This window comes from Phacochoerus africanus, chromosome 4, assembly GCF_016906955.1.
Source record: "Phacochoerus africanus isolate WHEZ1 chromosome 4, ROS_Pafr_v1, whole genome shotgun sequence".
NCBI classification, from domain to species: Eukaryota; Metazoa; Chordata; class Mammalia; order Artiodactyla; family Suidae; genus Phacochoerus; species Phacochoerus africanus.
In genome coordinates this window covers 84,772,265-84,783,898 of record NC_062547.1, presented here as the reverse complement: position 1 = coordinate 84,783,898, position 11,634 = coordinate 84,772,265, and the positions used below count along the sequence as shown (strand labels likewise).

Genomic DNA, 11,634 nt, shown 5'->3' with positions numbered 1-11,634 from the left:
AAATTCAGATTCCCTAGCCCTACCCAAGACCAAGACCCAAGGAATCAGCAAGCAGGTAGGGATCAGTGCTTGTTGAGGGCCACCTAGGTTCGCAGATGATTCATACGCACGAGGACCTCACGCATAAGCTCTGAGCATCATTGAAAGACAACTACATACCGCCCTAGCTGACTTCAGCCCTGCTCCGCAGGCGTTAACAAAACCTGCCCCCTAAGCCACCTCAGAACCTAACTGAGCACCGCCTCGCAAACGCTGGGCGGGGCTCCCTAAGAGCCCGCCCCCTCAAATCCGGCGCGAGCTGGAGGCGGGGCTCTCCCAGAGTAACTTAATTCCGGCTTCTCCAGGTCGCCACCATCCGGAGCCCCGCCCCTGGCCCTCGGGCCAATCAGGCAGCAGGTTGCTCAAGCTCTGGGCCAATGCGCAGGGCCGTCCTTATTTCCTCACTGCAGTTTGAAACTGTCAGGTTGCTGCTAAGGAAGCTGCTGAGTTAGCTGTTGTTTCAGCGGCTAACGCGGCGAGAGGACACTGAAGGAGAAGTTCAGGTTTGCGGAGAGCAGCGGCAGTGGGTAGCGGCGCCCCGGGCGGACCCCGCGCCCCTGGAGGAGGCCTCGGCCGAGGTTGCGGCTCCCGGGGATCGAACAGGACAGGGCTGGGGGCGTCTGCCCCAGCCGCAGGCCCTTCAGCTGTGATGCGGAGCGGCAAAGTCGAGATGTTTTTCCTTGCAAGGTGTTCAGGAAGAGAGATCCAAGAGTGAGGGTACCTGGAGTTTAACAGAGTAGTCAGTCATGTGTTCGGGCCATTTAAAATTGGGGGGGGGGGACGGGGGATAATTATGTCCAATGCTTTATTGCTTTTAGGTAGGAATTTGATTAACACGGGTTAGTAGCAATATGATTGAAGAGAACTTAGAACCCTTTGCTTGCTCGCAGCTGCTTCTCCCCTGTGCCTTTACTCTCCACTCCGACGTGGGGAAGGACCTTCGCACCCTCTCTGCCTGCCTCCAGTTAGGACTGGTCGAGGACTCAGGGACGTCACCCTGCTGCCAGCTCTCAAGTTAATTCACTGTTCCTCTGCCTCTTGGGAGTTAATTTGAATTCCCGGACCCCCGCCTCTCCCAGCTGCCAGGTAATTACCACGACGTAATTTGATTTTTCTGGCAATAGTGAAGCACTCAGAACTTTATATCTCGTGGTCTCTGATATTTCGGGTTGGAGAATACTGAACATTTAGTGATCAATCTCAGATACGTCGGCCACCGTTAAAACAAGCTTTTTTTTTTTTCCCCCCTCATTTCTGAAGTAGAAACGGTAAGAAAAGTGCTACTGTTGGTAGAGTTATAAACTGTCATACCTTGTTGGCATCAAAGCAGGGCAGGTGGAAGATACATAGCATATTTTCCAAAAATCAGTAATTGTTTTGTGTCTGCAGTATCTATATTCGGAAAGCCATTGAGGTCTCACATCCTTTTCAGCTCATTTGTTTTTTTTTTAATATTGAGCACCCCCAACTACCGTCCTTCTTACTCCCTACCCAGTCTACAAACACACCCTGAAGGAAGAAGGGATAGAAATAGAAAGGACAAAGTTACCGCAGTGGTGGATTTGCAGTCAGTGAAGCAGCCATTCCTTGCTGCAGATGTGTGTGCTTATTTTATCCTCGCTAATTGGCTTAACTAAAGTCAGTCAGGCTGAGATTGAGTTTACTTAATCATGTCTCTACACAGTCATGCTCATTGAACATAGTTGAAATTTCCTTTTCAGTCTCACCCCAACCTGTTTCCATTCTAATATTACACTTTTCACTGTCTGCCCTTTCTACTTTGGTGTCTTCTTCATCTCTTAATTTTCAGCCCACTGGGATTGAGAATCATTCCACTTTCCACTAAAATTGTTCAGGCAGGTGCCCCAGCAACTTCCTGATTGCCAAATTCAGGGACTCTGTCAGATTGTCATTTTCTTCCTCATCTCTGACCACTCCCTCCAGGAAGCTTTTGTGATGCTGTTCTTGATGTTCTACTGTTCTGACTTCTTTCCCAGTCTTTGCTGACTCTTCACTTTCCCTTTAAGTATCTAGAGGCTCTGATTTTAATCCTCTTCTTGCTGCAGTAGTGGTCCTCTACTAGGATTATAGTACCTTCTGGACACATGTTGGAAGCTGAGGATCCTTCTTCTTGAGAAATACACCTGTGCCCAAAGTGTTGCATACAGTTTGGGGGTAAGGATCTCAGAATAAGAACTCTTTCTTACACTCCTTTTCATAGGTGATCTTACCTTCTCTCTTTTTTTTCAGCTGTTCCCGTTACGCTGACAATGCCTTAAAATGAATTTCCAACCTATAACTCCAATGCAGGGCTCCCACCTTGTTTAATCCCTGGGAGCACCATTCATATTGAAGCCACTGTGAATGGCATCCCTTCGAGTTGTGCTTTGCATATAGTGTGGCCAGATACTGCACACGTATAGCCTCACTTCAGTGCCTCAGAGGCGCCTCACACTCAGCAAGTCTGATAGTGAGCCCATTACTCTTCCTCCCAGCCGCTTGTCTTCCTGTAGTCTTTTCCTTAGGGATTAGCGCTATCATCCATCTAGCTGCAAGCCAGCAGTCTGGAAGAGATCAGCAAGTCCTCCCTTTAACCCCTTAGCCAATTATTAATCATAATCTCGAATTTCTCCTGCCATAACTGTCTCACAGTCATACCTTCATCCACTTCCCATTGCTGCCTCCTAGATTTAGCTCCCCATTTATCACCTGAATTACTGCCGAAGGGAACATTTATCCCTTAGATGACTGCTACTGGCTCTCAGTTGCTCTCCTTTCTTCAGTATCCCACCTCTGAAAACCATCCTGAAACCTGCCAGAGTAATCTTTCTGAAAGACAAGCCTAATCATATTATGACTTGTTTAAGGCTTGAGTAACTTCTCTCAGAAGAAAGACAAACCTTTTAATGTGACACAATTGTGATTTCCCATGATCTGGCTGCTTGCTCCTTTCCCATTTTAGCCTTAGCTAAACCTTGCTTTGCACCCTTTGCTTCAGCCTCACAAAGTAGTTGCAGTTCCTGGCACATGTGTCCATGACTCTGTGCCTTTGCACATGCTGCTCTGCCGCCTTGCATATCCTTAAATCTTTTCTCTGTCTGTCAGGTCTCAACACTTGGGTCCTCTATTCCCACTTCCTCACACTCTCACCATTCCATCCCATGAAAAAGGCTACTCCAGTCTCCCTACTTTGTGTCTCTGTTGTTTTAGGATCTAACATCTTTTTTTTTCATCATTCAAATTATCTACATGTCTGGCCTTTGTGTAGACACTAAGGTTCTTGAGAGTAAAAACTTCTCTATCTTACCTTTCTCATCAGTGTCTTACATATAACTGGAGTTCAAACAGTTTGACTAGTACCATTTGTCTTTTAAAGAATTTTTGTACTTGTTACTTAAAGTACTTTCATTATTATTTACTTTGTTGGTTAAGACTCTAAACAATTCTTCTGTACATGGTATTAAAATCTATTGTTGTGTTTAGTCTTGCTTTTCTTAAGAGTCTCATGTTCTACTAACTGAGCTAGCCAGGCACTCGGGCTTGCCTTTCTCAAAATAATATCGCCAAAAGGTCAGTTCCCCACACAGAGAATTTGCACAAATTGTTCTTTCTCTCTTGGTTCCATATCTCAAAGAAAGGGCACAGTGCCCAGGTCAGCACACATTGTTGAGCAGTGATCACCCTCTCTTATTCTCAACAGCACTCACCATGGCTTTTTTCTGAGGAGCTTCTGATTTTAACCTTTCATTAATTTGTTTCATTTCCTTGACTGCATTATAAACTCACTAGTTAGGAATTGAGTCTTTATATTTTCTTGCCCAGTGATTTTTCTCTGTGACTATTCAATACATTGAATGGTTTTAGCATATTGAATGATTATTGTTTCCAGGGTAGCCATGTACATACACACATATATATATTTAGAAAACATTTTATTTTAGTTTTAAATATTGGAAAAAAAACAATCTAAACTTGTCTTCACTTGTTTTATAGTATTTGTACAGAATGTCATCTGATGAGGAAAGAGGCTCACCTCCGGTTTTACGTAATGACTCCGACCGAGGCAGTTCTGTCTCTTCAGATCTTCAGGTAGGAAGACATGTCTAAATTTGTCATGACTTATTTATTTCAACAAAATGATAATATGAGGTAAAACTCAGAATACATTTTTCATTCATTCACACCATTCACATTTATAATTATAATGTGTATATAATGTATATCAAATTATAATAATATCAAACTTTGGGAAATACCTTATACTGTTTTAATTACTCTTTAAGAAAATAATCATGAACTCTTCCAGGGTTCTTTGTGCAAAGGCTTCACACAACACAAAGAGAGGAGAAGCTGAAAATCTCAAGAAACATTTTTTCTTGAAATTTTCTCATGGTGGTTTTCTTTCATGAATGCTGCTTTCACTTTAATGCAAATTAACACAACATCAAGCCAATCCAGAGTTCTGGGGCCCCAGATTCCCCCAGTGTTCCACTCTTGGTTCTGGTCCCTGTTACCACAACATTCAGCACCTGTTGCTGCCTGGAACCTGGACAGTGACAGGTACATGGACCACAGAAGGTGTGGCTTTTATACGAAGTGTTTTAAATTTAATCCTAAATGTTTTATCAAAAAATATGGATTCAGATTTCTATAGTAGATTTCCATGAGAGAATACTGACACAGTATATCTTGGATTTTATAGTTATATCACCTAAGAGGGGAAAAGCTGGATGATACATTGACACCTCATTAGAGTCACTTGTTATTGGCCCTGTATATACGACAGAGGCTTTAGGGAAATGTTTTATGAAAGAAATGTGTTCCTTTAATTGAAATTACAGGTATAGGAATTGGGAAACTATTAGAAAAGTATCTGTAAATATTTCTTAGAGTAAAAGTAGTCTGGGATTGCGACGTAGATACTTCATCTTTGTCTTCCTTTTGGATGGTACCTCTCCCATTTAGTGCTTTCTTTTTAGGAGACCATGCTTTCCTGCACCCTTCATCTTTGCTATAGCCAAAATTCCTTCAAGAGAGAACTGATGGACACATTTATGCCTGTGCTGTTGTGATTTGTAATAAATATATATTAGGTTTTTGTCCTGTATCTAGCCCAGAGCTCCTGAAACTATTGCAATTTCCTAACTAGTGAGAATGCAGGTGTCTTTCGTTATGTTGATAAGTGATGTTTGAACCCCACCTAAGGATGGGGACTGGTTGCTAGGAGAGCCAACCCTGTGATTAGACAGTTGGAACTTTCCACCACACCTCCCTGATCTCAGCGAAAAGGAGAAAGTCCAGAGATTGAATCAATTACCAGTGGCTATTGATTTAAACCATCCTGCTTATGTATTGAAGCCCCCATAAAAACCCAAAGGGAGAGGGTTCAAAGAGTTTCCGGGTTGGTGATCACATGGATGTGCTGGCTGACTGGCCTCCTGGGAAAGGCATGGAAGCCCTGTGCCACTTCCTCATACCTTACCTTATGTACCTCTTGCATCTGGCTGTCCCAGGATTATATCCCTTCATAATAAGCTAGCAATCCAGTGAATCATATGTTTTTCTGCAAACCCTCTAGCAAATTACTCAAGCCCAAGAAGGGGGTCTTTGGAACCTCCAGTCTGTAGCTGGCTGGTCAGAAGCAGAAGTAGCAACCTGGACTTGCAACTGGCATCTGAAGTCATGGGGTAGGGGAGGGCAATCTTGTGGGATTAATCCTTAACCCGTGGAATCTGGTGGATAGTATCACAATTGAGTTGGATTGTAGGGCCCCCAAATGGTGTCAGATTGCTTGTGGGCAGGGGACCCACACATTCTAATTGTTGGGTCGAGAAAACTTTAATACTAAAATGTTTACACCTTCTAAGATCTCAAGTTATCAATTTGTCAAAAAACAAAGTTTATACTGAAAGAAATCTCTGGAGTAGAATTTTAAGAAAAGGAGGGGCAAGAATATTTTAGACCTGCAAGAAATCATTTTGTGTTATTGGTCACCTGCTTAGAATATTGCCCCACCTGAGGTTCTGTTTTTAGTAACCCTCAACTTAAGACCCTACTGGTTCTTGATTACAGTTGAAAACCTGCCCATATTCCTTTACTGGAAACATTTCAAGATATAAATACCAAAAATGTTGTTGAAAATAAAATAAAATAAAATAATGATGTAATTTACGTATATAATAAATATGTAAAACCAAACACTTAATGCAAAAGCCCCTTGTAAATTGGTATTGCTCTTAAGGACATTTTTATTACTGTCTCAGTTATGTGAATGCTTCATAAAATTGTTTTTGTGTCTTTTTTTTAAATATATTTTTTATTGTTATTTCCCCCAACACTCTTTTTTTTTTCCCCACTATACAGCATGGGAACCCAGTTACACATACATATATACATAAATTTTTTCTCCCATTGTCATGCTGCATTGTAAGTATCTAGACATAGTTCTCAGTGCTACACAGCAGGATCTCATTGTTAATCCATTCCAAAGGCAATAGTTTGCATCTGTTAACCCCAAATCCGCAAGCCCTCCCCCCTGGGCAACCACAAGTCTATTCTCCAAGTCCATGATTTTCTTTTCTGTGGAAAGGTTCATTTGTGCTGTATACTAGATGCCAGATATGAGTGATATCATATGGTATTTGTCTTTCTCTTTCTGTCCTACTTCACTCAGTATGAGTCTCTAGTTCCATCCACAAAGTTGCTGCAAATGGCATTATTTCATTCTTTTATATGGCTGAGTAGTATTCCATTATGTATATAAACCACATCTTCCTAATCCAATCGTCTGTTAATGGACATTTGGGTTGTTTCCATGCCTTGGCTATTGTGACTAGAGCTGCAATGAACATGCGGGTGCATGTGTCTTTTTTAAGAAAAGTTTTGTCTGGGAGTTCCTGTTGTGGCACAGTAGTAAATGAATCCAACTAGGAACCATGAGGTTGCGGGTTCCATCCCTGGCCTTGCTCAGTGGGTTGATGATCCAGGGTTGCCGTAAGCTGTGGTGTAGGTTGCAGACGCGGCTCAGATCCCAAGTTGCTGTGGCTCTGGCATAGGCTGGCGGCTACAGCTCCAATTAGACCCCTAGCCTGGGAACCTCCATATGCCACAGGAGTGGCCCTAGAAAAAGGCGAAAAGACAAAAAAAAAAAAAAAAGTAAAGTTTTGTCTGTATATATACCCAAGAGTGGGATTGCTGGATCATATGGTAGTTCTATGTATAGATTTTGAAGGTATCTCCATAGTGGTTGTACCAGCTTACATTCCAACCAACAGTGCAGGAGGGTTCCCTTTCCCTTTTCTCCACACCCCCTCCAGCACTTGTTATTTGTGGACTTATTAATGAAGGCCATTCTGACTGGTGTGAGGTGGTGTCTCAGGGTAGATGATAAATGCCAAAGGATGGGCAGCATCCATAGTGCTTATAATACACTGATAACTTCCTTTAAGCACAACCCCAAAATATCGGCCACTTGCCCTGACTGCCCTGGTATGCATGGGTTCAGCTATATTTTAGGGTCACATCAGTCCAGCTATTGGCAGGGGCCAGGGTTGTGGGGGGCAAAATTACAAGCTTTGGTTGTTACTTGAGGATTCTTCTTGACCTTAAGACAAGTTATCTTTGACAGTTAAGAAAGACAATATTATTCATTTCGATCCTTAAAAAATAACCCATTTGTCCTGTATCTACATATATGAAGCTAAAATAGTTGCTTAAATAACTTATTTTTGAATTTTTTCCTTAAAGTAAGTTAAAATATATATGTACATTGAACACTATTAATGTATACCTACTTACATCCCCTCTAACTCATACTGATTATTGTAGGAACTTGGAAATACATGTTTGGATCTTTCTCCCTTATCAGAGGTCAAACTAGGGAAGCCACAAGTCAAGTCTCTGACTTCTACTTCCCCTCCATTCCTAGAGGTACAGTTTATTCATATGATAATGAACTAACTGAGCAGAGCTGATTTGGCTACATCTAAGTTATAATTGCTTACAGAGGCATAAGATGCTAAGTTAATTGACATCAAAATAAAAATATGAGATAGCCACTGTATTAACCTTTTCCTGCCATCATAACAAAATACTGTAGACACTGTGGTTTAGACAAAAATTTATTTTCTCACAGTTCTGGATCCTAGGAGTACCAGATCAAGATCTGACAGGGTCAATTTCTGATGAGGGCTCTCTTCCTGGCTTGCAGACAGCCCCCTTCTTTTGGCCTTTCCTTGGTATATGTGTGCAGGGAGAGAGAGAGATCTCTTTGTTCCTTCAGATCAGTACCCCATCCTAATGACTTCATTTAACCTTAATTATGTAATTGCTTCCTTAAAGACCCCATCTTTGAATATAGTCACACTGGGGGCATTAGGGTTTCACCATGTGAATTTGGGGGAAACAAAAATTCAGTCCACAAGAGCCACACTTTTTTATGTTCCTTGTCAAGGTAAAAAGTTTGCATTTGCTGTTTGCAAATTATACTGGGATGTTGTTTTGGCTGCTTTAACAGGAACCAAGAATGATTTATGTGAGTGGCTTAAAGTTTGATTCTCTCTCATAAAAATCTGAGCTGATACCTAGCCTTGTGGTTATCTGAGAACCCTGTCTTTTCTCTCCTGTTGCTCTGCCCTCCCTGCCCTAGGAATTGACTGTGTTTGCATTGTCAGGTCCTGGCTCACTATAACCCCTCGCCCATTGGAAGAGATGAATAGGAAGCATAAGCTTCCTTTTTAAGGACTTGATCTGAAGTTGTACACATGATTTCCATTCAAATCCCATAGACCAGATCTTTTGGCCACACATACCTGCTTGCAAGGGAGACTGAGAAATGTCATTGGATGGCCATTTGCCTAGGTCAGTCCCCGTGGTTTATTAACTTAAAGGAATAAAGGGGAAATGGATGTTGCTGGACTGTTAGCCTCTCTACCGTAGGAAGTTACTGCACTTAAAATTTTATATATTTTGACAACTCATTAGGACTGATTCATACATTCAAGGTGAGAAGAACCAGTGAAATATCTTGTGTATGGCCTCAATTTATCAAACCATATGGGAATTTCCTTTTAGGCTAGTGACTAGAAAACTGATATGGTTCAGGAAGTGTAAGCTTCAGGCTATTTAAATCTATTTAAAGACTTACAGTTGTTTTTGTTAACATAAAAATTAAATATATCTCTGATGCTCTAAATGATTTTTTTTTTTTCCTAAGAAGAGCCTTCTACCTCAGTGATAACCATTATGTGAAGTACTGACTCTTTCTAGGAGGAAATGTCAGTTTAAAACTCAGGGATGTGTTTACTGTCAGGAAAGGGACATTACTGACAAAGGGGTTGACTCTAGCAATATGAAGATTCTGATGATTGAGTTTTCTAGCAGTGCTCTCCTTGCAGTATCTCTATTTCTCTCCTGTTGCTAACCTTAATATATGTAAAAATCAGTATTCGCTGTAATTAAAATTTACTGCATATAAGTAGTCTGTTAAATATGAAATCAAGGTTGAAACTGAAACCAAGTCACTCCTTTACATTTAATTACCCTAAAGACTAGCAGTCTTCAGTCACCTACCAGCATACACCCTTTTTTCAAACAGTTTTACTTCAAATTTCAATATAAAAAATTAAAGCAGAACTACAGTTGTATAGTTTGATTTCATAAATTCAAGTTTATGACATTTACTTCTCATAAAAGCAGTTAGCAAAAACAAAGAAACTGCCTTGATAAATGTACATTTGAAATCAAGGGATATTAGAAGGCTGGTACAGTTTTACAGGCCTAAGTATCCAATTTAATTCTATATTTTGTTTGGGTTACATAGTATCAAGAAAGTTCTGATTCTAAATATAAGTAGTTGAAACAGTGGCTTTTTTTTTTTTCCCCCTTGGCCACACTCAAGGCATGTGGAAGTTCCCAGACCAGGGATCAAACCCGTGTCAGAGCAGCGACTCGAGCCACAGCATGACAGCACGAGGTCCTTAAACAGCTGTGCCACAGAGGAACTCTTAGGAATGGTAGCTCTTTAATAGCAATCTCATATTCAACTAAACTGATTTGAGGAGTTCCCATTGTAGCTCAGTGGTTTAAGAACCTGACATAGTGTCCGTGAGGCTGCAGGTTTGATCCCTGCCCTCGCTCAGTGGGTTAAGGACCTGGCATTGTGGCAAGCTGTCACTTAGGTCACAGATGCAGCTCAGATCCATGGTTGCTGTAGCTGTGGCATAGGACGGCAGCTGAAGCTCTGATTTGACCCCTTGCCTAGGAACTTCCATATGCTATAGGTGCGGCTATAAAAAGAAAAGGAAAAAAAAAAAAAAGATCCAAAACATAAAACATAATGGATAGGAAATATTTGCCTCAAACTTAAAGTGCCAGTGATGTGTTATGAAGTCATTTGCTACTGCACAGCTCATTATTCTGTGTCAAAGGAGAGCCTGACCCCATGAGATGTGCTTGAATTTGAGTGATTGGTGATGGACGTAGCCCACACGTGTCATAATTGTGTACTCATGCAATTTACTGCAGCAAGTATGAAGTTACAAAATAAACTTGTGCCAAACTACAGCCTTTCCAATCTATGACACATTTACAAGAATTTGACATCACTGACAGAAGCAGCTTTATTCCAGCCAACAAACAAATTTAAGAATTTATGTTTTCTGGCCTATTAAAATTTAGTGTATAATGTACTTGTGATAGTGCATGCTCCTTTTATTGTTTTTTTTAAAAAGAGTTAAATCACTTTAAAATGAAATTCGAATTGAACATTGTGGATTCTCTGAAATACCTTCTTGGAAACTATTGTGAAATACATTGATATTTACTTAGACTTATAGACTGCTTACACAGTCTACAAGGCAGTTCTGACTTTAGAACTTTGTACTTAAAACATCTGTTCTGTTGGGAAATATCAAGAGACTTATTTCAGCTAACTATGATATAGTCATGGCTGGAAAGTTGAGTGTGTTTAGATGATTAAATATTCTTACTCATAGAAGACCATAGGGAAAAAGGGTTGTTAATTTTCAAATACCTATACCTTATCATCATGGTCTTATTGAAAGTAGGGTTATTCCTTTGACTTAGAATGAATCTCTATAAATTCATTTCAGCACATATTTACTATGATACTTCAAGGAGATAGTTTTGAGCATCAGTTATCTTCATCTTGAAAGTAAATCAAATAATAAGACAGGACTAATGAAGTGATAATGGAATTTTCTATATCTGACCTAAACTTTTTATGGAGAAAAATGAAGAGTAAATAATTCTTTAGAACAATGGCATTTCATGTTTTTGAAAACCTTCCCACAATTTTTAATGCAAAAACATTTTCTGGGTCCATGCTAGGAGACTCGAAGAAATTACTCCTCCTTAATAGGAGTATCTGTCGCATCAGTGACCAACCCCTTTTGAACAGAGACTAAATTCCAGAATATTTTTCACTTCACTTTCAGAATTTTTTGATTTTTCTACACAAATATCTAAGTATCTATATTAGGGAATTCCAGTTTTTTGTTTTTTGTTTTTGTTTTTTTGTCTTTTTAGGGCCGCTCCCATGGCATATGGAGGTTCCCAGGCTAGGGGTCTAATCAG

At 40.5% G+C, this 11,634-nt stretch overlaps 1 protein-coding gene across 10 annotated transcripts in view; it reads left to right on the top strand.

Annotated features, from left to right (window-relative positions):
- The first annotated feature begins 432 nt into the window (after nucleotides 1–432).
- POC5 (POC5 centriolar protein) overlaps nucleotides 433–11,634 on the top strand; it is a 39,873-nt gene continuing 28,671 nt past the window's right edge. For 3 of the 10 annotated variants that reach the window (XM_047778135.1, XM_047778134.1, XM_047778125.1), the window contains exons 1-3: nucleotides 445–542; nucleotides 930–1,125; nucleotides 4,033–4,128. In XM_047778135.1, the coding sequence (XP_047634091.1) occupies nucleotides 4,045–4,128 (84 nt within the window). In that variant the 5' untranslated portion in view covers nucleotides 445–542; nucleotides 930–1,125; nucleotides 4,033–4,044. Of the gene's footprint in view, nucleotides 757–929; nucleotides 1,126–2,156; nucleotides 2,215–4,030; nucleotides 4,129–11,634 lie in introns of those variants that run through there. The other 7 variants (XM_047778132.1, XM_047778130.1, XM_047778128.1 and 4 more) reach the window with 7 other exon arrangements.